Source organism: Leucoraja erinacea, chromosome 3 (assembly GCF_028641065.1).
Source record: "Leucoraja erinacea ecotype New England chromosome 3, Leri_hhj_1, whole genome shotgun sequence".
NCBI lineage: Eukaryota > Metazoa > Chordata > Chondrichthyes > Rajiformes > Rajidae > Leucoraja > Leucoraja erinaceus.
The window spans coordinates 27,001,359-27,025,505 of record NC_073379.1 but is presented as its reverse complement, the minus strand read 5'-3'; the positions used below and the strand labels follow the sequence as shown (position 1 = coordinate 27,025,505).

Genomic DNA, 24,147 nt, shown 5'->3' with positions numbered 1-24,147 from the left:
CAAACCCGGGTCTATGCGCTGAAAGGCAGCAACTCTACCGCTGCGCTACCATGCTCCACCGTGCAACCCCTACTGTTCTACTGTGCTGTGCTGTACTGTTCGATGAATTTACAAAAAATTTGAACACATTACACCAATTCTTAAATCCTTACATTGGCTCCCTGTATGTCAGAGAATTGATTTTAAAACCCTGCTGCTCACCTATAAATCACTACATGGTTCAGGACCAAAGTATATCACTGACATGCTTCTACTATATAAGCCTTCTAGACCGCTAAGATCTTCTGAAACCAATCTGTTAGTGATTCCCAGAGTAAATACAAAACATGGGAAAGCAGGATTTAGTTACTATGCAACAAATAGCTGGAATAAACTTCCTGAAGATTTAAGACTTGCCTCAACTTTGACCTCTTTTAAAATAAGACTGAAAACTTTTATGTTTACTTTAGCTTTCAGCTAAATCTTAACTACATTGCACTTTTAACTTTTGCACTTTTTATAATGCATTTTTAATTTTGCTTTTCTTTTCGTTCTATTTTATTTCATTTTATTATTTCATTTTATTGTATGACATGTTTTTATGTGAAGCACTTTGAGTCTGCCTCGTGTATGAAATGTGCTATATAAATAAAGTTGCCTTGCCTTGCCTTGCCTTACAGATGAAAAGCCAAGCCATGCATGCACTTCCAGGTCAGTGGATTCACCAGAACAAACCGTCAGCGAGCCGAAATACATTGACAGGATCACTTCTTGTAAACGATGGTGTCGTGGATTGATGTTGGTGTATGAGCAGAAACATTTTTGAATTGGAGTTTCCTGTTGAGAAGCCGTTTTAGCAACTGGCTGCTACAATCAATTTTGTTGTACCAAAGGGAATCATAGTCAGTTAAAGCACGTGAGCTGAGACTGATTAGAATTTAATCTACGTCAAGAAAATTGTTGCATCTCATATGATACCGGTTTCCAGGAAGTACAAAGCTCGTTAGTCCTAATAAAATATTTTTAGTTGTAATGGCTGCACCAATTTAGCAACTTAGACAGACGATCTGTCGGCAGCAGGTTCTACACACTGTAATTAGAATCACAGATGTGGAAACAGGCCAATCTGGTCCTTGCTGGTGCCGAACATGATACCAAGTAAACTCATCTCTTCTGCCTGCACATGATCCATGTTCCTCCAATCCCTGCACATCCATAAGTTCATACGTTATAGGAGCAGAAGTAGGCCATTCGGCCCATCAAGTCTACTCTGCCATTTGATCATGGCTGATCTATCTTTCTCTCTCAACCCCATTCTTCTGCCTTCTCCCCAGAAACCCTGACACTCTTACGAAGAAAGAATCTGTCAATCTCCGCCTTTAAAAATGCCCAGTGACTCTGCAGCCATTAGTGGCAGTGAATTCCATGGATTCACTACCCTCTGACTAAAGAAATTCCTCCTTTAGTTTAGTGAACCAGGCCTTTCGGCCCACCGGGTCCGCGCCGACCAGCGATCCCCGCACATTAACACTATCCTACACCCACTAGGGACAATTCTTACATTTACCAAGCCAATTAACCTACAAATCTGTACGTCTTTGGCGTGTGGGAGGAAACCGAAGATCTCAGAGAAAACCCACGCAGGTCACAGGGAGAACGTAAAACTCCGTACAGACAGCACCCGTAGTCGGGATCGAACCCAGGTCTCCGGCACTGCATTCGCTGTAAGGCAGCAACTCTACCGCTGCGCCACCTCATATCCTTTCTGAAGGTATGTCCTTTTATTCTGAAGCTATTTCCTCAGGTTCTAGAGTCTCCCATTAGTAGAAACATCCTCTCCACATCCATGTGCCTATCCAAGATGACCATCTAAACTCATCCCACTTGCTTAGGATTGATCAGTAGCACTCAACCATTTCACTGTAACTGTAATGCTACACAGCTATAACACCACATTATGCACCTGGTGTCAACTTCTCTATATCGGTGAGACCAAGTGCAGGCTCGGCGATCGTTTCGCCCAACACCTCCGCTCAGTTCGCAATAACCAATCTGATCTCCCGGTGGCTCAGTACTTCAACTCCCCCTCCCATTCCGAACCCGACCTTTCTATCCTGGGCCTCTGCCATGGCTAGTGAGGAACAGCGCAAATTGGAGGACCAGCAGTTCCTATTTCTCTTGGGTAGTTTACTCCGCAGCGGTATGAACATTGACCTCTCCAATTTCAGGTAGTTCTTGGTCTCTCCCTCCTTCCCCTCCCCTTCCCAGCTTGTCCTCAGCCCACTATCTCCGTCTCTTCCTTTCTTTTTCCTGCCCCCCGACATCAGTCTGAAGAAGGGTCTTGACCCGAAACGTCGCCTATTCGCTCCATAGATGCTGCCTCACCCGCTGAGTTTCTCCAGCATTTTTGTCTACCTTCGATATTTCCAGCATCTGCAGTTCCATCTTAAACATTATGCACTCTGGTATTTGTCTCTTTGTACTTGACCTGTTGTACTTGCCAATGGCTTGTCCTCGTGTATAGCATGTTTTGACTGGATAGCAAGCAAACAAAGCATTTCAGTGTATCTTGTATTAAAAATAAAACTTGTACATCTCCTTGAAGATGTTGCCCTCTCACTTCAAACACATGCCCTCTGTTTATTTGACAATTCCACTCTGGGAAGACACCTCTGACCTATCTATATCTCACATACTTTTATAAATTTCCATCAGGTGTCCCCTCGGCCTCTGATCCTGCAAAGAAAGCAATCAATCTGTCCAACCTCCTCCGATAAGCTAATACGCCCTCACCCAAGCAATCTTCTGGTGAATCTCTACTGCACGCTCTCCAAAGCCTCCATGCCCTTCTAATAAGACCACCAGGTGTGCCGGGGTGATGGCTGCCCTGCCGGCAGTCTGTTCGTCTTTTCACTCTTTTTGTTCTTTTTTAGTTTGTTAAAGTTTTGTTTTAATGTTCTTCGGTTTGTTTTATGTGGGGGGAGGGGATCGGGGGAAACTTTTTTTCAAGCTCTTACCTTCCTGGAGTGATCAATTTTCAGATCACATTCTCCAGGCTCTGCTGCCTACCATCGATGGAGCTGGAGGCCTCCTCGGACTGTAGTGAGCCCCACAGTGGGGCTTGGACTTACTATTGGAGCCGACACCTTCCCTGGGATCGCTCCAACTGCGGCCTGCGGACTTACCATCAAGGGCTCGCAGTCTCGAATGAGGCCGAGTCGGGAGCTCCATTGTCGTGGAAGGTTCGACCAGCCCCGACGCGAGGTTTGATCGCTCAGCGCGGGGGAACTGACATCCCCCCGATGCAGGAGCAGATCACCTCGACGTGGAGGGTCCAAACGCTGCTGGCTACGGGAGTCAAGATCATCCCGTCAACGGGTGCTCGAGACCCACAACCACGGAAGAACTAAGGGGACGTGAACTTTATTTCGCCTTCCATCACAGCGAGGAATTTGTAGGAGTCGCGGGGGTGGATGTTCATGTTAAAATGTGTTTTTAAAGTGATCTGTTACTTTTAATTGTATGACTGACCTGGCCAATGAAATTCCTCGTATGTTGAAAACATACTTGGCGAATAAAGTGTGATTCTGATTCTGATAACGTGGTGACCTGAACAGCACGCAATGTTCTAAATGTGCCCTGACCAGAGTTTTACACAACCATTCTTTCCCTCACTCTATGTTGGTGCTGGCTTGCAGGTTGATAACTTTAAAAAGGAAATAAAAGGGAGTCAGATAAGGAGGAGTGAAGTGTGCAGCCAGAGGGAGGGATATTGGTAGAAGGTGATGGGGGGGGGGGGGGAAAGACGGGACGGGATAGTGGGAGAAATGGGACTTTTCTGGGGTGATGGGAAGACAGAAAAGAGGGGGTATGGATACAAGAAGAGGGCTGTTTACATAAACTTAGAGAATGCAATGTCAATACCATTAGGTTGCAAACCCTACCTTTCAGCCATCTTTCTGCAGACAACTGCATGGCATCCCTCTGCTTGCTGTAGAATTCAATCACTCTATCGTGGAAAGAATGGAGAAAAGGACAGTTCAAAATCAGTCACCAGTGTTGTAATATGTCATGGATTAAACAACGGATTAAATTCCCCACCGTCTGTTAGGGGATTTGAATTTCTCTCTCAAACTCATTAATCTAGGCCTCAAGCTAACTGTAGTTTATGGGTAGGGCACGGTGACTCGGGCAGCGGTAGTGTTGCTGCATCACAGCGCCAGAGACCCGGGTTTGATCTTGACGACGGGTGCTGTCTGTACGGAGTTTGCACATTCACCCTGTGACCTGTGCGGGTTTTCTCTGGGATCTCCGGTTTCCTCCCAAACTCCAAAGACGTACAGGGTTGGAGGATAATTGTGGTAATGGTAAAATATTCTCGGTGTGTGTAGAATAGTGTTAGTGTGTGGGGATCGCTGGTCGGCCAAGACTCGCTGGGTCAAAGGTCCTGATTCGGTGCTGGGGATGAAAGCCAATGTTCCTACGTGGTCTGGCATATGTACAAATTTAGATCCAATCGTCACCTCCCAACCTGTGTTGCTATCGCTATCCTTTCATCTCCCATCTGACTCAACTTGCCAATCAATCCTTCCTTACATGCAAACACCTAGCGTTTGCCAGCTCCTGCCCCACTCCTCCCCCTCACCCTTCTCGTGTCCCGACCCGATACATCGACTGTCCATTTCCCTCCATTGACGTTGCCTCACCCTCTGAGTTTGTTTGTATGTACTACTTGCCTAGTGAGCTATTATTTGGCCACTCACATCATCTGTGGACACAGGTGGCACTGCCTGCGATTATCATCTCTTGAGAATGAATAAAATAAAGAAACAACTAACTCACTATATTAAATTAGAGATGCAATTTAAAGAAGGGTCTCAACACGAAACATCGTGCATTCCTTCCCTCCAGAGATGCTGCCTGACCCGCTGAGTTACTCCAGCATAGACCACCAGGGGCGCTGGGGAGATGGCAGCCCTGCCAGCAGCCTGTTCGTCTTTTCACTCTTTTTGTTATTTTTTAGTGCATTAAAAGTTTGTTTTAATCTTCTTTGGTTTGTTTTATGTAGGGGGAGGGGGGAGGGGATCGGGGGAAACCTTTTTTTCTGCAGGTTCTTACCTTCCCGGAGAAGTGATCACATTCTCTGGCTCTACGGCCTAGCATCGATGGAGCTGGAAGCCTCCTTGGACTGACTTTGATCCCTATCGCGGGGCACAGACTTAACATCGGAGCTGAACCCTTGCCTGTGATCGCTCCCACCACGGAATCAACATCAAGGGCTTGCAGTCTCGGGTGAGGCCGAGTCAGGAGCTCCAACGTCGCGGAAGGTTCGACCAGCTCCGACGCGAGGTTTGATCGCCCGGTGCAGGGGGAGCTGAAATCCCCCCGATGCAGGAGCAGATCGCCTCGACACGGGAGTTAAGATCATCCCGTCAACGGAGGGCTCGAGGCCGACGACCAAGGAAGAACTAAGAGGAAGGACTTGAACTTTATTTCACCTTCCATCACAGTGATGAATGTGTAGGAGTCACTGTGGTGGATGTTCATGTTAAAATGTGTTTTTGAAGTGGTCTGTTACTTTTAATTGTATGACTGACCTGGCTAATGAAATTCCTCGTATGTTGCAAAACATACTTGGCAAATAAAGTGTGATTCTGATTCTGATTATGTGTCTACCTTCGATTTAAACCAGCACCTGCAGTTCTTTCCTACACATAAGATGTGGATGATCAGCCATGATCACATTGAATGGTGGTGCTGGTTCGAAGGGCTGAATGGCCTACTCCTGCACCTATTGTCTATTGTCTAAGAGGAGGTGAATGTTACTGTGCAACTGTTACCTGTCAACGTGCTGCAAGAATCCACTCTGTCCCCACTGTTGCAGGAGCTCGACAACCATGAGCTAGGATGGAACACATGTTAAAATTAACATCGGGTGAGCAACAACGCCACAAGCTTTCCTCAGAGTTAGCAAGGCAAAAGAGTCTGTGACTGACTTTAGGAAGCAAAGCAGTACACACACACCCATTGACGGCATTGATGTAGAGTTAGTCAAAAGCTTCAAGTCATCATAGTCATGAAATCATACTGTGGAAAAAGGCCCTTCGGCCCAACTTGCCCACACCAGCCGATATGTCTGTTCAATTTGTCCGCGCGTGGCCCATATCCCTCTAAACCTGTCCTATCCATGTACCTGTCTAAATGTTCCTTAAAGGTTGCAATAGTACCAGCCTCAAATACCTCCTTCAGCAACTTGTGCCATACACTCACCACCCTTTGTGTGAAAAAGTTACCCCTCAGGTTCCTATTAAATCACCCCCCCCCCCGATCACAACATACACTGACACTATCCTACACACTAGGGATGATTTACAATTTTTATTATGAAAGTCAATTAACCTACAAACTTGCCCGACTTTGGAGTAGGTAGGAAACTGGAGACCCACAGGTCGCAGGGAGAACGTACAAACTCCATGCAGACAGCACTTGTAGTCAGGATCAAACGCGGGTCTCTGGCGCTGTGAGGCAGCAACACTACCACTGTGCCACCGTGCCGTCCCAATCAATTCCTTTTTACAATGATTGTGACAAGAAAGTTCAATTTTCTCAACATCAAACTCAGCATCTTGAAAACATGTTAATTCCAATTAATCAGGATTTGTCAAAAAACCTTTTTTGGAAAATGACATGATGGTGAAAATTAATTATCATAAAGGTTGAAATTCTGGGCTTTCGGAAGGGATTTGAACATAAAATGAGAAAACATACAGAAGTGCAATTTGTAGACACAAGGAATTGCAGACGCTGGAATCTTGAGTGAAACACAAAGTGCAGGGGGAACTCAGCTGGTCTGGCAGCATCTGTGGATGGAATGGACAGATGTCATTTTCGGTCAGGAACCTTTTTTACTGACAGTCTTCTCCAATCTGAAGAAGAGTCCCGAACTGAAACATTGCCTGTCCGTGCCCATCTAGTTGCTGCCCGACCCTCTGAGTTCCTCCAGCACTTTGCATTTTGTATACCACTGTGGTCATTGATAAAAATAAGCATGGTTCAATTCCTGGAACATTTTTCATGTTGGTTCACATTTTACACAACTTCTCTTGACGCACAGTATTTGTCAAAACATAATATGGTGTCTTGTTAATGGAATACGATTTTCAAAATTGTAAAACTGAAATTTTATTAGTTTTTAACCTGCAGTTTTCAGAGAAATGCAAAGTGTCCTTCAAACCCAAGATACACATTAGGCTTAAACATTGAAGTTAGCACCAATGAGAAGTGACTTTATTTGCTACTAAGAGATGTACTGGGCAGCACAGTGGCTTCATCTTCATTTGTGTCTATCTTCCAGGTTTCAAATGTTGACATCGCTGTCATCGTCTGTCCTGAAAAGGACGCAAGCTTCCGGCGACAATCAGTGGGAGCCATCACTTGTTGCAATAGATGATGGTGGCAGCAGAATTAGCTCGAGATACTTCCAGTTTCCACCCCGCGATGTGGACGCTTCTGCTATGGGGCCGGCACAGTGGCGCAGTGGTAGAGTTGCTGCCTTGCAGCGCCAGACACCATAGTTCGATCCTGACTACGGGCGCTGTCTGTACGGAGTTTGAACATTCTCCCTGTGAGTACGTGGATTTTCTCCGGGTACTCCGGCTTTCTCCCTCATCCCAAAGATGTTTGTAGATTAATTGACTTTGGTAAAATTGTAAATTGTCCCTAGTGTGCAGGATAGCGTTAGTGTACAGGGTGATCGCTGGTCAGCACGGACCCGGGGGGGCTGTTTCAGCGCTGTTTGTCGAGATGGGTACGCGGTTAGTCAAGATAGATTAAGTATTCACAATGATTGATTATTCACTTAATCAGAGAATGAAAAAATGGAGCGTTTAAATCAATAGATTATTTATTTGGCCAATTTGATTATGACAACTCCAATATACTTTGAAAGAATGCAGTCAGAGCTCTTGGGCCAATTGATTATTTGTCATGTTACATATCCGGCATTGCTAAAGTTATCAAGGCTTGTTCATCGAGGTATCAGCATGGTTATTCCATTCATGTAAAACATTTAACACAGCAAAGTGTCTCAAGGTTTGACAGGAATGTTCTCAGCAACAAAGCTTGGCCTCAATTCACATCGGCTTGGTTTATTATTGTCACATGTACCACCATACATTGGAAAATCTTGCTACCAACCATGTTATAGGAACAGGATTCGGCCATTTGGCCCATCAAGTCCAGTCCGCCATTCAATTGTGGCTGATCTATATTTCCTCTCAACCCCATTCCTCTACCTTCTCCCCATAACCTTTGATATACTCATTAATCAAGGACCTGTTAATTCTCTGCTTTAAAAAATACACAATGACTTAGCTTCCACAGCTCTATGTGGCAATGAATTCCACAGATTTGCCACCCCCTAGCTAATAAAATTCTTCCTCATTTGTTCGGCATGGACTGGTAGGGCCGAGATGGCCTGTTCCGTGCTGTAATTGTTATATGGTTATGGTTATCTCTCTAGAGGTACATCTTTCCAGAGGTACCACCGGTGCCCTCTGGTCTTAGACTCTCCAGATACAATAAGTGGCGCAGTGGTAGAGTTGCTGTTTACAGCACCAGAGAACTCGGTTCAATCCTGACTGTGGGTGCTGGCTGTAGAGTTTCTACACTTTCCCTGTGACCGTGTGGGTTTTCTTCAGGTGCTCCAGTTTCCTCCCACATCCCAAAGACGCACAGGTTTGTAGGTTAATTGTCCCTAGTGTACGGGGTGATTGCTGGTCAGCGTGGACTTGGTGGGCCAAAGGGCCTGTTTCCATGCTGTGTCTCTAAACTAAACTAAAGGTACTGAAATATCATCAGCTTAAAGACTCTCCTACTTGTCTTCAAAGTCCTCCAGACAATTCTTCCTCCCATTTCAAAGATCCCAGAATCTTCTCCAGTTCTCATTATTGAAAATTCTCAAACATAATCTCCTCATCGTTGACAGATGTGCCTTCATCTGCCAAGGCTCCATCAATCCTTCTATTCCTTCTTCCCTTCCTTGAAACTTTCCCTCCTGTCCAGATTCTTGTTCATCTACCTTAATCAAGGAGCATTTTCATCCTGGTCCTCTCCAGTCGGGCAGAAGATACTAAAACTGGCCACCAGATTCAAGAACAGCTTCTTCCCTGCCGTTAACAGACTAATGACTGGTCCTCATGTACACTAGGGTGCAGTCCCGACCATTCCAACCAACTTCATTGCGATCCTTGGATTTTATTTTAATCTGTACTCTCTCTGTAACTGTTTCCCTCATGGGCCTGTCCCTCTTAGTGATTAGTTAGGCGACTAGGCTGTCGCCACATGGGCGGAAATCCTGGGGGGGCGGTGGCACATCTCCCCCATGCTTTGAGAGGTGGGGGACAATCCCCCCCATGTTTTGTAATCCAGACTTTATCAGCCACTTTCTAAGGGCTGAATCGGCCCGTTCACAGGACCTTTCAGTGCCCGGCGCGGCTTAAAATCAAACTGATGCATCGAGGCGATCGAGGCTCCCAATGTTGAAGCCCCCGCCGGCCGATGAAAGACCCCGTGAATGGGCCGATTCAAGCCCACAATTCGGGACGGATGAAGCTGCTGTTGCTGGAGTTCGGAGTCGGTCACCACCCAGGTCAGCTCCCGATGTTACCGTCCACAGGGCCCACGGCCGAAGCCTCGCATGTGTGCGCATGCGCGTGTGTGCCGCATGCGGCTGCTAAAAAATTGTGTCCTCTGCATGTTTTGATAGCGATTTTGAGAGCATAGCTGTCGCCAGGTTAACGTAGGTTGCCGCTGGTGCTGACCGGGTTCTTTTTTGTTGTTAAAGTAATGATTCCACTTCAAATTTTATGTCGGGGGGGGGGGGGGGGGGTCCAGTCGCCGGTTTTTGGTGACCGGCTATGACTATGACAGTCACCGGCAGTCACCTAAAAATAGCCTAAGTGGGACAGGCCCTACACACTATATTTTACATTCTTGTATTTTCCTCTTTACACTGCCTGTGATACAAGTGTGGCCCTATTCATGTATGGTATGATTGGACTGGCGTTTGACAGCTCTGGGGCCTGCACATTACAAGGATGAGGGGGACTCATTGAAACTTAGCGAATAGTGAAAGGCCTGGATTGAGTGGATGTGGACAGGATGTTTCCACTAGTGGGAGAGTCCAATAGGTTTCAGTGAGATCCCCCACTCATTCTTCTGAACTAATACCAATATTGGAGTCTGAAAATTACAATAATCTTGTTTGGAATTGTCTAGAAGGAATCACTATCTTTAAAGATGTAGGGGATGATAATGCAATAGGTTTGCACGCACAGAATTTTAAAAGGGCGGCAGTGTCACAGCGGTAGAGTTGTTGGCTCCCAGCCCCAGAGACCTGGGTTCAATCCCGACCACGGGTGCTGTCTGTACGGAGTTTTACGTTCTCCCTGTGACCCTAGGGTTTGCCTCCAGGTGCTCTGGTTTCCTCCCACACTCCAAAGACGTACAGGTTTGTAGGCTAATTGAGTTTGGCAAAATTGGAAATTGTCCCTAGTGTGTAGGATAGTGTTAGTATACGGGTGATTACTGGTCGGCGTGGACCCTGTGGGAGCAAGGACCTGTTTCCACGTTGTATTTCTAAAGTGTAAAGTAAAGTTTGATCTGACCCACCTGTGTGAATGTGCTGGTGTGCATTGTAGAGGATTGGATGTGGAGAACGACTCGATTGATGAGTGGCTTCGGACCAGTTACGAATCCTATCCGCAGCCTGTTAAAATACAACATAAGCCCAGATGCATAAACAGACAGTCAGCAGGTCGGGCAGATGTGTGGAATGAGAAACAATTGGTCTTTCGCTGGAAGTGGAAACAAGACAAAACAAGTTAGGACGTGACGAATTGGAGTAACTCAGTGGGTCAGGCAGCATCTCTGGAGAAAGAGACTGTGACGTCCCTTCTTCAGACTGTCATTGCCATCAAGGTTTTAAAAATAGATTAACTATATATGCTTAAGAGGAAGACTGAAGGTGGTATGGAAATATAAATGATTAAATACTCTGTAGAATTCAACGCCTTGAACTACTGACGAAGGATGAGTCACGGTTGAAATGATGAAGATTGGATTAGAACAGCATCACTTATGAGGCATCTCCTTTAAACTTTGCCATTCCCACCTTAAAGCTATACCCTCTGCTACTGCATTTCTGCATCCTGGGAAAAAGCTTCTGGCCGTCTACCCTATCCACGTCTCTCATCATTTATATACTTCCATCAGGTCTCCCTGCAACCTCCGGCATTCCAGAGAAAACAATCCAAGTCTGTCCAACTTCTCCCTGTAGATAATACCCCCCAATCCCGGCATCATTCTGGTAAACCTTCTCTTCTCCCTTTCCAAAGCCTCCGCTTCCTTCCTGTAATGGGGTGATCAGTACGCCGAATGCGGCCTAAACAAAGTTCTATAAAGCTGCCATTGAGACATAGGGAGACAAAACTGAAACTTTGGATAGTTTGGGCTCACATGTCTCAAATATGTGAAGCTGATTTACATTTTTTTTTAAAAAGAGGAATGGGAGATTTTGCTTTTCACATTAAGTAGCCGAATGAACATGGTGTTATTTCTTGATCAAGAAGGGCACACAATGAACTCATTTTGTTCTTCATAGTTACCCTTCCCCAAGTAATCTCTCCTGCCTAACATTATATCATCAACCTTTTGTTCTGTGTTTTGATCATATTCTCTTATTCCAATTCTGTTGATCTAGAAGGCGAAACAAAGAAATGCAGCTGCTGGTTTAAAACAAAGGACACAAAAGTGCTGGAGGAAAGAGAAAATGTTTCTCTCTTCCCAGTTGCTGCCTAACCTGCTGTGTATTTCCATCATTCAATTTTTATTACAAACTTCACATAATCATGATCATAATGTTTTGCAACATATACGAGGAATTTGATTTGCCATACAGTCATACCAATAAAAATCACCAAAACACACAAAATACATTTTAACATAAACATCCACCACAGTGACTCCCCAACATTCCTCACTGTGATGGAAGGCGGAAAAAAAAGTTCAATCTCTCCCCTTATTTGTTCTCCCGTGGTTTGGGGCCTTGAGCCTTCCGTTGTCGGGACGATCAAGAGAGTTCATGAGAGAGAGAGTTCAAGAGGCATTTATTCTCACATGGGAATTCTCACATTCTCACAATTGGTACAGTGAGATTTGAGTTACCATACAGCTATACGAATAAAAAGAACACAATCTATATTACTAAAAGTCTGTTCTTGACCGGTTTCGGCGATCTGTGCTGCAATTTCTGAGAGAACGCCGCCACCTACGGCCGTCATTTTTGGCCACCTCGCTCAGAGCCCCCCTCCGCCGCATGTGTGCCGAGGATTTTTCCCGTAGATGAAAATTGACAGAGATATTAATGTTTTTACAAAATTCCCCATTCTCTCGGCTGCCCCTGCTGGAGCGAGGGGGGGGGACTATAAAACCAGGAAGTGGTGTGCCTCAATTAGTCTCTGCAAGTGGTGTGCCTCAATCAGAGCTCTGAATGACACTGACAAATGTCTACAGCACTGTGAGTACCCTTAATTTGGTTTGAAAATGAAAATATGGTTAGAGGTAAAAAAGCACTGCCTGCAAATGGTTGTTTGGGTTTGGGTTGAAGTAAAAAGGCACTCTCTCTACCCCCCCTCCCCCTCTCCTCCTCCTCCCCCCCTCCTCCCTCTCCCTCTTCTCCCCCCCTCCCCCCCCCCCCCCCCCCTCCCTCCTCTCCCCCCCCTCCTCCCCCTCCCCTCCCCTCCCCCCCTCTCCCCCCCTCTCCTCTTCCCCCCCCCCCCTCTTTTTCTCCCCCTCCTCCCCTCCCCCACCGTCCTCCCCTAACCCCCCCCCCCCTCCACACACCCCTACCCCTTCCCTCCACCCTCCCTGCTCCCCGCCCCTCATCTCACCCTCCTCTCAGCACTCCCTCTCTCTCCCCCTCGATCCAACGGGTCTGCACTTGGTCTAGTACACTACAGAATTTAACATGAACATCCCCCCCACAGCACAATCAACGTTCCCACTGTGAGGGAAGGCAATAAAGTTCAGTCTTCCTCATTGTTCACCCGTGGTTGGGGCTTTTGGGCCCTCTGCAGTCGTCGCATTAGGTGGTCCCATGTTCTGGACCTCTCGCCGAAGATGCAACTCGCAGAATAGGTGCATCGCGACCAGGAAGTCACTGGAAAACGGTTTCCCCCTTCCCCTCCCCACCTCCTCCACATGCAAAAGACTAAGAAGCCTCCAGGAACATACTTATAAACAGACTAAAAATACCCAAAAGGGTGAAAGGACGAACAGACTGCTGGCGCCACCTGATGACGTCGATGATCTTGGCTCCCGCAGCCGGTGGTCGGGACCTCTGCGTCGGGGCGATTAAGCTCTCGCATCGGGGGGATCTCAGCTCCCGTGCCGGGCGATTGGACCCCGGGTCGGAGCTGGTCAAACTTCCTGTGGCTTGGAGCTTCCTGCCATCAGTCTCTACCCGAGACTGCGAGCTCCTCAATGTTGGAATCCGCAGGCCGCGGTTGGAGCGTCGATCCCAGGCAAGGGACCACGACCCTGCGGTGGGGCTCCAAGTCACTCGAGCAGGGCCTCCAGCTTCATGATATTAGGCCGCAGAGTGATCGGAGGTACGATTCAGTAAACAATCGCATCTATGGCAAAGTAAGATTGAGAAAAAAAGGTTTCCCCCGACCCCCAAACCCCCACATAAAACAAACCAGAGAACATTAACAAATACTTTTTAAAACACACTAAAAATAACAAAAAAAACCCAAAAAGACAGACTGACTGTTGCAAAGGAAGCCATCGCCGCCCAGTGGAAAAACCCTTTAAAGCTTTTCTATCATAGTCGATGAACAGCAGCCTGATGTATCTGATCTTGCTATCCAGATGGTCCAGAGCAGAATGGAATATTGGTGAGAGAACATCAGCTGTTGGCCTGCTGCTACGAGCGGCAGAATGAAGCTGATCCAAGATATTTCCGAGGCAGGAATTGATTTATGACATGGATATTAGGAGGTTTATTCAAAGGAGAATCAATGTTATTTTCCATCCATATCTCCCACACAACCTCTGTTCTTCCACAATAGTCAACAATGAATCAAAAGCAAAGTGTCCTGCATCGTGGTGCAGACCTACATCTTCGGCATTGACTTGGAAACACAGAATGTTAAGGAAGTCTTGATTATGTAACTACAAAAACTGTGGAAAAGGACACAGAGTGCTGGAGTAACTCAGCAGGTGACCGATGGCACAGCGGTAGAGTTGCTGCCTCACAGTGGCAGAGACCCAGGTTTGAACCCCACTATGGGTTGTGTCTGTGCCGAGTTTGTACATTCTCCCTGTGACCGCGCGGGTTTTCCTTGGGTGCTCCAGTTTCCTCCCATGTTCCAAAGACATCCCAGTTAGTAGGTTAATTCCATTCCCTTACCGAGGTCAGGCTGGTACTCTGTCGCTGTGATGCAGCTGTTCTACCAACTGTGCCACTGTGCCGCCTTGTATGTAGCAATCTATTCATAAACTGCCAGACTTTTCTTCTCTGTGTAGGAAGGAACGGAAGATGCTGGTTTACACCGAAGATAGACACAAGATGCTGGAGTAACTCAGTGGAACAGGCAGCATCTCTGGAGAAAAGGAATGGGTGACGTTTTGGGTTGAGACCCTTCCTCAGCTGAAACTGCATTTGATAAGGTTCCACATAGGAGATTAGTGGGCATAATTAGAGCACATGGTATTGGGGGTAGAGTGCTGACATGGATAGTAAAATGGTTGGCAGACAGGAAACAAAGGGTAGGAATTAATGGGTCCCTTTCAGAATTGCAGCCACTGACTAGTGGAGTACGGCAAGGCTCGGTGCTGGGACCGCAACTATTTACAATATATATATTAATGATTTAGATGATGGGATTAAAAGTAACATTAGCAAATTTGCAGATGACACAAAGCTGGGTGGCAGTGTGAAGTGTGAGGAGGATGCTATGATAATGCAGGGTTAGTTAGTGGGCAGATGCATGGCAGATGCAGTTTAATGTGAATAAATGTGAGGTTATCCACTTTGGTGGCAAAAATAGGAAGACAGATTCAGTGAACGATAGCGTCGGGAGCTCGCAAGTCACAGGTTGGTGACCTGTTTGTCCGGGACTCCCGCAACAACAACTTCGTCCGCTGGACTGGAGGGCGGCAGCTTCGGCAGCTTCCTCCGCCCCGGACCGTGGAATTTGAACCGACCCGTTCGCGGAGCTCGGATTCAGCCGCTTACCATCACCCGGCGGGTTCACAACATCGGAGGCGTGGATTGCCTCAGCGCAGAGGGAGAGCAAGGAGGGAAGAGACAAGGACTTTGGGACTTTTGCCTTCCAACACAGTGAGGAGGTGGACTCACTGTGGTGGATGTTAAAAACTGTGTTGAGTGTGTGTTTTGTTTTCTTATTCTATGTTATGACTGCAAGGTTAAACCATTCCGTGTACTGTAAATGTGCAATGACAATAAAGTTGAACCTAATCTAATCTAATCTAATCGGCGCAGGAGTAGGCCATTCGGCCCTTCGAGCCAGCACCGTCATTCAATGTGATCATGGCTGATCATCCACAATCAGTACCCCATTCCTACCTTCTCTCCTTATCCCTAAGAGCTCTATCTAACACTCTCTTGAAAGCATCCAGAGAACCAGCCTCCACCGCCCACTGAGGCAGAGAATTCCACACACTCACAACTCTTTGTGTGAAAAAGGTTTTCCTCATCTCTATTCTAAATGGCTTGCCATTTATTCTTAAACTATGGCCCTGGGTTCTGGACTCCCCCAACATTGGGAAAATGTTTCCTTCCTCTAGCGTGTCCAAACCCTTAATAATCTTATCTGTTTCAATAAGATCTCCTCTCACCCTTCTAAATCCAGTCACTCCAATCTATCAACATATGACAGTCCAACCATCCCGGGAATTAACCTCGTGAACCTACGCTGCACGCCCTTAATAGCAAGAATGTCCTTCCTCAAGTTTGGAGACCAAAACTGCACACAATACTCCAGCTGTGGTCCCACTAGGGCTCTGCACAATTGCAGGATGACCTTTTTGGTCCTATACTCAACTCCTCTTGTTATAAAGGCCAACATGCCATTAGCTTTCTTCACTCCCTGCTGCACCTGCATGCTTACTTTCAGTGACTGATGAACAAGGACCCCCAGATCCCGTTGTACTAACCCTTTTCCCAACTTGACACCATTTAAATAATAATCTGTCTTCCTGTTTTTGCCACCAAAGAGGATAACCTCACATTTGAGGTTATCCAACCTCAACCGCGGCCGAGCCTCCGAAGCTCCGAAGTCGGGCTGCCGCCGCCGGAACGCCGCCACACCCCCAGAAGTTGGGCCGCCACAGCTGCAACGCCATCACAGCCCCGAAGTTTGTCTATTGTCACCCATTTCTTCTATCCAGAGATGCTGCCTGTCCCGCTGAGTTACTCCAGCTTTTGGTCTTCTCTTTCCTGTCTCTGCTGAATATTGTTAAACTAATGCAACCTAAGTGAAATTTCTTCTGGCGTTGTAATGACTTGGAAACTGAAAGAGGAACCAGAGAAGTCCTCAGTTTGTGGAAGCTAACGACTCCAATGACGAGGAATCTTGTGTACATTAATCCAGAGGCTTGCTATAACTATGTTGCCCCTGAATGATCAGACCCAGTCCCTTGTTTTACGTCGCTGGAATCTTGCACCATTTCCTTTTTCAAATATTTATCTTATTCCCTACTGAAGGTTATTACAGAGATTGCTCCCCTCACCATTTCAGGAAGTATTGGCTATGGTTTATTATTGTCATGTGTACTGAGAAAAACTTAATTTTGCATGCTACCCAGGCAGGTCATGCACAGGCTAAATCTAAACAACAATCTCGATCAGAAGTAATATCATCTCTTATAATCATAGCATCATACAACACAGAAACAGGCCCTGCAGACCTGTCTGAAGAAGGGCCTCGACTTGAAACGTCACCCATTCCTTCTCTCCAGAGATGCTGCTTGTCCTGCTGAGCTACACCAGCATTTTGTGTCTATCTTCGGTTTAAACCTGCATCTGCAGTTCCTTCCTACACCCTTCAGCCCAGTGCGTCCATGCCGACCAAGATGCCCCATCTAAGCTAGTTCCATTTGCCTGCATTTGACCCTTATCCCTCTAAACAGTTCCTATTCATGTACTGGTCCAAATGTGTTATAGTACCTGCCTCAACTACCTCTTCTGGAAGCTCGTAGTGAATACCCACCACCATCCAAGTGAAAAAATTGCCCCTCAGATTTGTGTTAAATCTCGCCCCTTTTCATCTTAAACGATGTCCTCTTGCTTTTGATTCCACTGCCCTGGGTAAAATACTCTGTGCATTCCACAATGAAAATCCATTCTGTTCCAACTCTCAAACCATTCTCCCCTTTCGCATGAAGCCTTGGTTGCCACAGTAACAATTTACAGTGTTTGTCTCCTGCCCATTCTTAGTTAATATTGATCGGAGGTTTTCAATTTTCCTTTAACCGAGTCACGTATGAGTGTCAGCCTAGCACTGTCATTCAGTTGAACATTGAACAGTACAGCACAGGATCAGGCCATTCTGCCCACAATGTCCATGATAAACAATGCAAAGTGTCATTAATTGTCTACGGAGTTTGTGCGTTCTCCCTGTGATCGCATGGGTTTTCTCCCACATACCAAAGATGTGCAGGCTTGTAGGTTAATTGGCTTCTGTAAATTTCCCTGTGAAACTGGGACATAGTGAACTAATGTGAACGGGTGATCATTGGTCAGCAGACTGAAGGGCCTGTTTCCACACCGTATCCCCACACTAAAACTAAACACCCACACACACTGCACTGTCCACATCCAGCACATCTGCAGCACCCGTGCTGCACCATCGCAGGCACAATTTCTACACTCGGCCCTCCTTGATGCTGCCGACCTCGTTCTTCTCTGGGGCGTAACATCCATGGTTACAGACAAGTGGTTTGGGGGGTCCTGGGGGCAACTGTCGAGGCTGACATTGCCACTGCCACAGTAGGGGCATCTGGCAACTGATGGTGATTATGGGGGGGAGCTCATACTGTCACTTCTACGTGCTCTCAATGTACAGCATCGAGACTCTCAACACTCCAGGACTTTGTGTTCTATGCAAGATTCCAGCAACTGCAGTTCCTTGTGTAGAGGCACTATAACGCAGGGCTGTGGAGTCGAAGTCGGAGTTGTCGAATTGTAGTCAGAGTCGGTAAAAGAGTCCCTACTCCAACTATGGTCTCACCATACATTTCAGAGACTATCTAAATAGGAAAAAATCCCACTTTTTTAAACATACCGCACACTTTATTTCCACCTGAGAGAAGGAGAAATCACATCGGTGCTGCCATCTGGCAGCAGAACGACGAGAAACAAAATGTAAACAAACACCATCACCAGCTGACTTCCCTCCACATGCTACTGAGTGAACATGTCTGCATAATTTCTGAATTCACTGGATATGCAATGGAAGACATTTAAAGACTGCATGGATGAACTACAAAAATTGTTCATCCCAGTTTGGCAAAATAATAAATCAGGGAAGGTAGTGCATCCGTAGATAACAAGGGAAATCAGGGATAGTATCAAAGCGAAGGACGATGCGTACAAATTAGCCAGAAAAAGCAGCATACCAGAGGACTGGGAGAAATTCAGAGACCAGCAGAGGAGGACAAAGGGCTTAATTAGGAAAGGAAAAATAGATTATGAAAGAAAACTCGCAGGGAACATAAAAACTGACTGCAAACGTTTTTGTAGATCTGTGAAAAGAAAGAGATTAGTTAAAACAAATGTAGGTCCCTTACAGTCAGAAACAGGTGAGATGATCATGGGGAACAAGGATATGGCGGACCAATTGAATAACTACTTTGGTTCCGTCTTCACTAAGGAAGACATAAATAATCTGCCGGAAATAGCAGGGGATCACGGGTCAAGGGAGTTGGAGGAATTGAGTGAAATTCAGGTTAGTCGGGAAGTGGTGTTAAATTGAATGGATTAAAGGCCGATAAATCCCCAGGGCCAGATAGGCTGTATCCCAGAGTAATTAAGGCAGTAGCTCCAGAAATAGTGGATGCATTAGTAATAATCTTTCAAAACTCTTTAGATTCTGGAGTAGTTCCTGAGGATTGGCGGGTAGCAAACGTAACCCCACTTTTTAAGAAGGGAGGGAGAGAGAAAACGGGGAATTACAGACCAGTTAGTCTAACATTGGTAGTGGGGAAACTGCTAGAATCAGTTATTAAAGATGGGATAGCAGCACATTTGGAAAGTGATGAAATCATTGGACAAAGTCAGCATGGATTTACGAATGGTAAATCATGTCTGACGAATCTTATAGAATTTTTCGAGGATGTAACTAGTAGCGTGGATAGGGGAGAACCAGTGGACGTGGTGTATCTGGACTTCCAGAAGGCTTTCGACAAGGTCCCACATAAGAGATTAGTATACAAACTTAAAACACACGGCATTGGGGGTTCAGTATTGATGTGGATAGAGAACTGGCTGGCAAACAGGAAGCAAAGAGTAGGAGTAAACGGGTCCTTTTCACAATGGCAGGCAGTGACTGGTGGGGTACCGCAAGGCTCAGTGCTGGGACCCCAGCTATTTACAATATATATTAATGATCTGGATGAGGGAATTTAAGGCAATATCTCCAAGTTTGCGGATGACACTAAGCTGGGGGGCAGTGTTAGCTGTGAGGAGGATGCTAGGAGACTGCAAGGTGACTTGGATAGGCTGGGTGAGTGGGCAAATGTTTGGCAGATGCAGTATAACGTGGATAAATGTGAGGTTATCCATTTTGGTGGCAGGAAAGCAGACTATTATCTAAATGGTGGCCGATTAGGAAAAGGGGAGATGCAGCGAGACCTGGGTGTCATGGTACACCAGTCATTGAAAGTAGGCATGCAGGTGCAGCAGGCAGTGAAGAATGTGAATGGTATGTTTGCTTTCATAGCAAAAGGATTTGAGTATAGGAGCAGGGAGGTTCTACTGCAGTTGTACAGGGTCTTGGTGAGACCACACCTGGAGTATTGCGTACAGTTTTGGTCGCCAAATCTGAGGAAGGACATTATTGCCATAGAGGGAGTGCAGAGACGGTTCACCAGACTGATTCCTGGGATGTCAGGACTGTCTTATGAAGAAAAACTGGATAGACTTGGTTTATACTCTCTAGAATTTAGAAGATTGAGAGGGGATCTTATAGAAACTTACAAAATTCTTAAGGGGTTGGACAGGCAAGATGCAGGATGATTGTTCCCGATGTTGGGGAATTCCAGGACAAGGGGTCACAGCTTAAGGATAAGGGGGAAATCCTTTAAAACCGCGATGAGAAAAACTTTTTTCACACAAAGAGTGGTGAATCTCTGGAACTCTCTGCCACAGAAGGTAGTTGAGGCCGGTTCATTGGCTATATTTAAGAGGGAGTTAGATGTGGCCCATGTGGCTAAAGGGACCATAGGGTATGGAGAGAAGGCAGGTACGGTATACTGAGTTGGATGATCAGCCATGATCATATTGAATGGCGGTGCAGGCTCGAAGGGCCGAATGGCCTACTCCTGCACCTAATTTCTATGTTTCTATGTTTCTATGTAAATGTAGTCATTCATTTATGGGGAAAAATATTATAAATGAATAAAGATTACGAATTATATTATACCTAGGGGTCGGAGTCCGAGTCCGAGTCAGATTCCCAGTCGGATACACAAGAAATCAAGGAGTCGGGTGGTTTGGGTATCGACTCCACAGCCCTGCTATAACAACATTTAAAAGACATTACAACAGGTATGTGGATAGGAAATGGGCCAAACACGGGCAGGTGGGACGAGCCAAGATGGGTCACTTGCAATGATTTGATGATACTTCATAGTCACATGTACCTCGGCACAGTGAAATGCTTTGTTTTGCGTTCGACCCGGTAAAAATCACACAACAGACCTCATCTAGGCAGTACACACGAACACCACGTTTCTGGTGCCGACAGTTACAAATGTTCACTGAACTGAAGTCCTATCTGTTGCCTGCTGCCGCACGTGGCAGTAGCGCCCCCCCCCCCTTCACCCCCCCGTCCACCATTGTTCCCGACGGCCCACTTTGGTCTCGATACTTCATCTCTTGGTGACACGGTGGCTCGGGCTGGGTTCGGGGTCTGCGGTGGGCAAGTCGGACCTACCGTCAGGTCCTCTGTCCCCTGCGGGCAATCCTCAGTCCTCTGAGTGAGTGAGTCCTCGGGCTGTGGCGGGCGGGTCCTCCGGCATCAGTCCGATCACCATGGACACATTGGGCCGAATGGCCTGGTTCCATGCTGTGTGACCTCATGACTACTCACCACGACTGTGATGCACAATGAATACTGATCTTGACGCAAAGATCCCACAATGATAACATATTTTTAAAAGTAACATTAAATAAACACCTTACCCTGAAGACAAGATCTTGGAGAAGGAATCCATCCTGAGTACTCGCCCATCTACATCCATAGAAAGGAATGATGGACCCCAAGGCTGCAAATGAAATGAATCGCAGAAGAAATTTATAAAGTTATGAGAGGCATAGAGAGGGTAGATATTCAATACTTGATGGGCCGAGTGGTTTAATTCTGCCCCTATAACTTATGAACGCTTATTTTTAAACAGAGGACGGTGGATGCCTAGATGGAGGGTATTAGCCAAAAGAGGACCTAATAGAAGTGTGTAAAATGATGAGTGGTGTAGATAGGGTAGACAGTGAGAACCTTTTATCCCAGGGTGGAAATGCCAATAGACTAGGGGGCATAAGCTTTCAGGTCAGAAGAGGAAAGTTTAAAGGAGATATGCAGGGCAGGTTTTACACAGAATGTGGTGGGTGCCTAGAACACGCTGCCTAGGGTGGTGGTGGAGGCAGTTACTAGTGGTTTTGAAGAGGCTTTTAGACAGAGGAATTTACAGGATTTAGAATCAGTACTGATGAAGGATTGACGATCTATATGGGCCAAACGCAGGCAGGTGGGACTAGTATAGATGGGACATGTTGGCTGGTGTGGGCAAGTTGGGTTGAACAGCCTATTTCCACGCTGTATGACTCTATATATAAAAGTACAGCACAGGAACAGGCCCTCCATCTCACAATGTCTGTGCCGAACATGATGCCAGGAAAAATTAACCTAATCTGCCTGCACACGATCCATATCCCTCCATTCCCTCCATATCCAAAAAGCCTCTTAAACAGCAACTAGAATATTAAAAGCAGCATTTGGACTGTAAAATCTCTCCTCAATGCAATTAAACAGGATTAAACTGGAGGAATGTTCATCACATGCTACTTCACAAGCCTCAAATCAAGAGAAAGAAAGAGTTGCATTTCAGGTCAGTTTTGACCAAAGACCATCAGACTGAATCTCTGAGCTCCTATTTTTCTCTTCCAACAGTTTCATTTTATTTGACTTTTGGTTCCCTCGCATCTGCAATGATTTGCGCCCTTCATAAAAAAATTGTCATTACATGCAAGCCCTGCTTTCATAACCATAGCAACCACTTTGTGCTTAATTGCACTTTAATAGGTCGCTGAACAGACAGCGCTGGATGGGGCTTTCAACCTCTGCTGCCTGCAGTAAATACACAATGCAGTAATGTACCGAGTATTCAAAATTGCCACCGAGTTTCATCAACCTTTTCCCTCCAGGGTAGGGGATTCTAAAACTAGAGGGCACAGGTTTAAGGTGAGAGGGGGAAGATTTATAAGGGATCTGAGGGGCAACCTTTTTCACATAGGAGCTGGTGGTACATGGAACAGGCTGCTGGTGGAACCGTTAGAGGCAGGTATAATTACAACATTTAAAAGACACTTGGACAGGCATATAAAACACAAGGTTGCTGGAGTAACTCAGTGGGTTTGATCCTGACTAATGGTGCAGTCTCTATGGAGTTTGTATGTTCTCCCTGTGACCACATGGGTTGTCTCTAGGTGCTCTGGTTTCCTCCCACATTACACGTACAGGTTTGTAGGTGAATTGGCTTCTGTAAATTGTCTGTACTCACTCTATACTCATGACTGCGTAGCCGGTCACAGTGCAAACTCCATCATCAAGTTCGCTGACGACACCACTGTTGTGGGACGTATCACCGATGGGGACGAGTCAGAGTATAGAAGAGAGATCGAGCAACTGTCCATATGGTGCCAGCACAATAACCTGGCCCTCAACACCAGCAAAACCAAGGAACTGATTGTGGACTTTGGAAGAGGTAGGATGGGGACCCACAGCCCCATTTATATCAACGGGTCAAGAACTTCAAAAGGGTCAAGAACTTCAAATTCCTGGGAGTGCATATTACCTGGTGGAAAGGGTCAAGAACTTCAAATTCCTGGGAGTGCATATTACCAAAGATCTCTTGTCCCAGCACACTAATGCAATTATTAAGAAAGCACATCAGCGACTCTACTCTACAGCGTCAAGGAGGACTCTCTCTAACTTCTACAGGTGCCCAGTAGAAAGCATGCTGACCGATTACATCATGGCTTGGTTCAGCAACTTAAGCGCCCTCGAGCGGAAAAGATCACAAAAAGTAGTAAACACTGCGCAGTCCATCATTGGCTCTGACCTCCCTTCCATCGCGGGGATCTATCGCAGTCGCTGCCTCAAAAAGGCTGGCAGCATCATCAAGGACCCACACCATCTTGGCCACACACTCATCTCCCCGATACCTTCAGGTAGAAGGTACAGGAGTCTGAAGACTGCTACTTCCCCACAGCCATCAGGCTATTAAACTCGGCTCGGACAAAACTCTGAACATTAATAGCCCATTATCTTTTTATTTTCACTTTATCAGTTTATTTATTCATGTGTGTATATATTTATATAATGGTATAAGGACACACTGATCTGTTCTGTAGTCATGCCTACTATGATCTGTTGTGCTGAAGCAAAGCAAGAATTTCATTGTCCTATCTTGAATCTTGAATCTCTCTTGAATCTTGATAGAACTAATCTATGGGTGATTGCTGTTCAACACAGACTCGGTGGGCCGAAGGAGCTGTTTCCACGCTGTATCTCTGAACTAAATTAAATAAACTAGTGTGAGAATTAACAAATTTAGCCACGTCCGACATTTGGAGTCAAGAGT

At 46.1% G+C, this 24,147-nt stretch overlaps 1 protein-coding gene across 5 annotated transcripts in view; it reads right to left on the bottom strand.

Annotated features, from left to right (window-relative positions):
* aadat (aminoadipate aminotransferase) overlaps positions 1 to 24,147 on the bottom strand; it is a 54,549-nt gene that overhangs the window by 6,841 nt on the left and 23,561 nt on the right. For all 5 annotated transcript variants that reach the window (XM_055632323.1, XM_055632322.1, XM_055632324.1 and 2 more), the window contains exons 8-11: positions 21,470 to 21,552; positions 10,651 to 10,747; positions 5,820 to 5,881; positions 3,924 to 3,988 (exon numbers count right to left, since the gene is read on the bottom strand). In XM_055632323.1, coding sequence (XP_055488298.1) covers positions 3,924 to 3,988; positions 5,820 to 5,881; positions 10,651 to 10,747; positions 21,470 to 21,552 — 307 coding nt within the window. The remainder of the gene's footprint in view (positions 1 to 3,923; positions 3,989 to 5,819; positions 5,882 to 10,650; positions 10,748 to 21,469; positions 21,553 to 24,147) is intronic.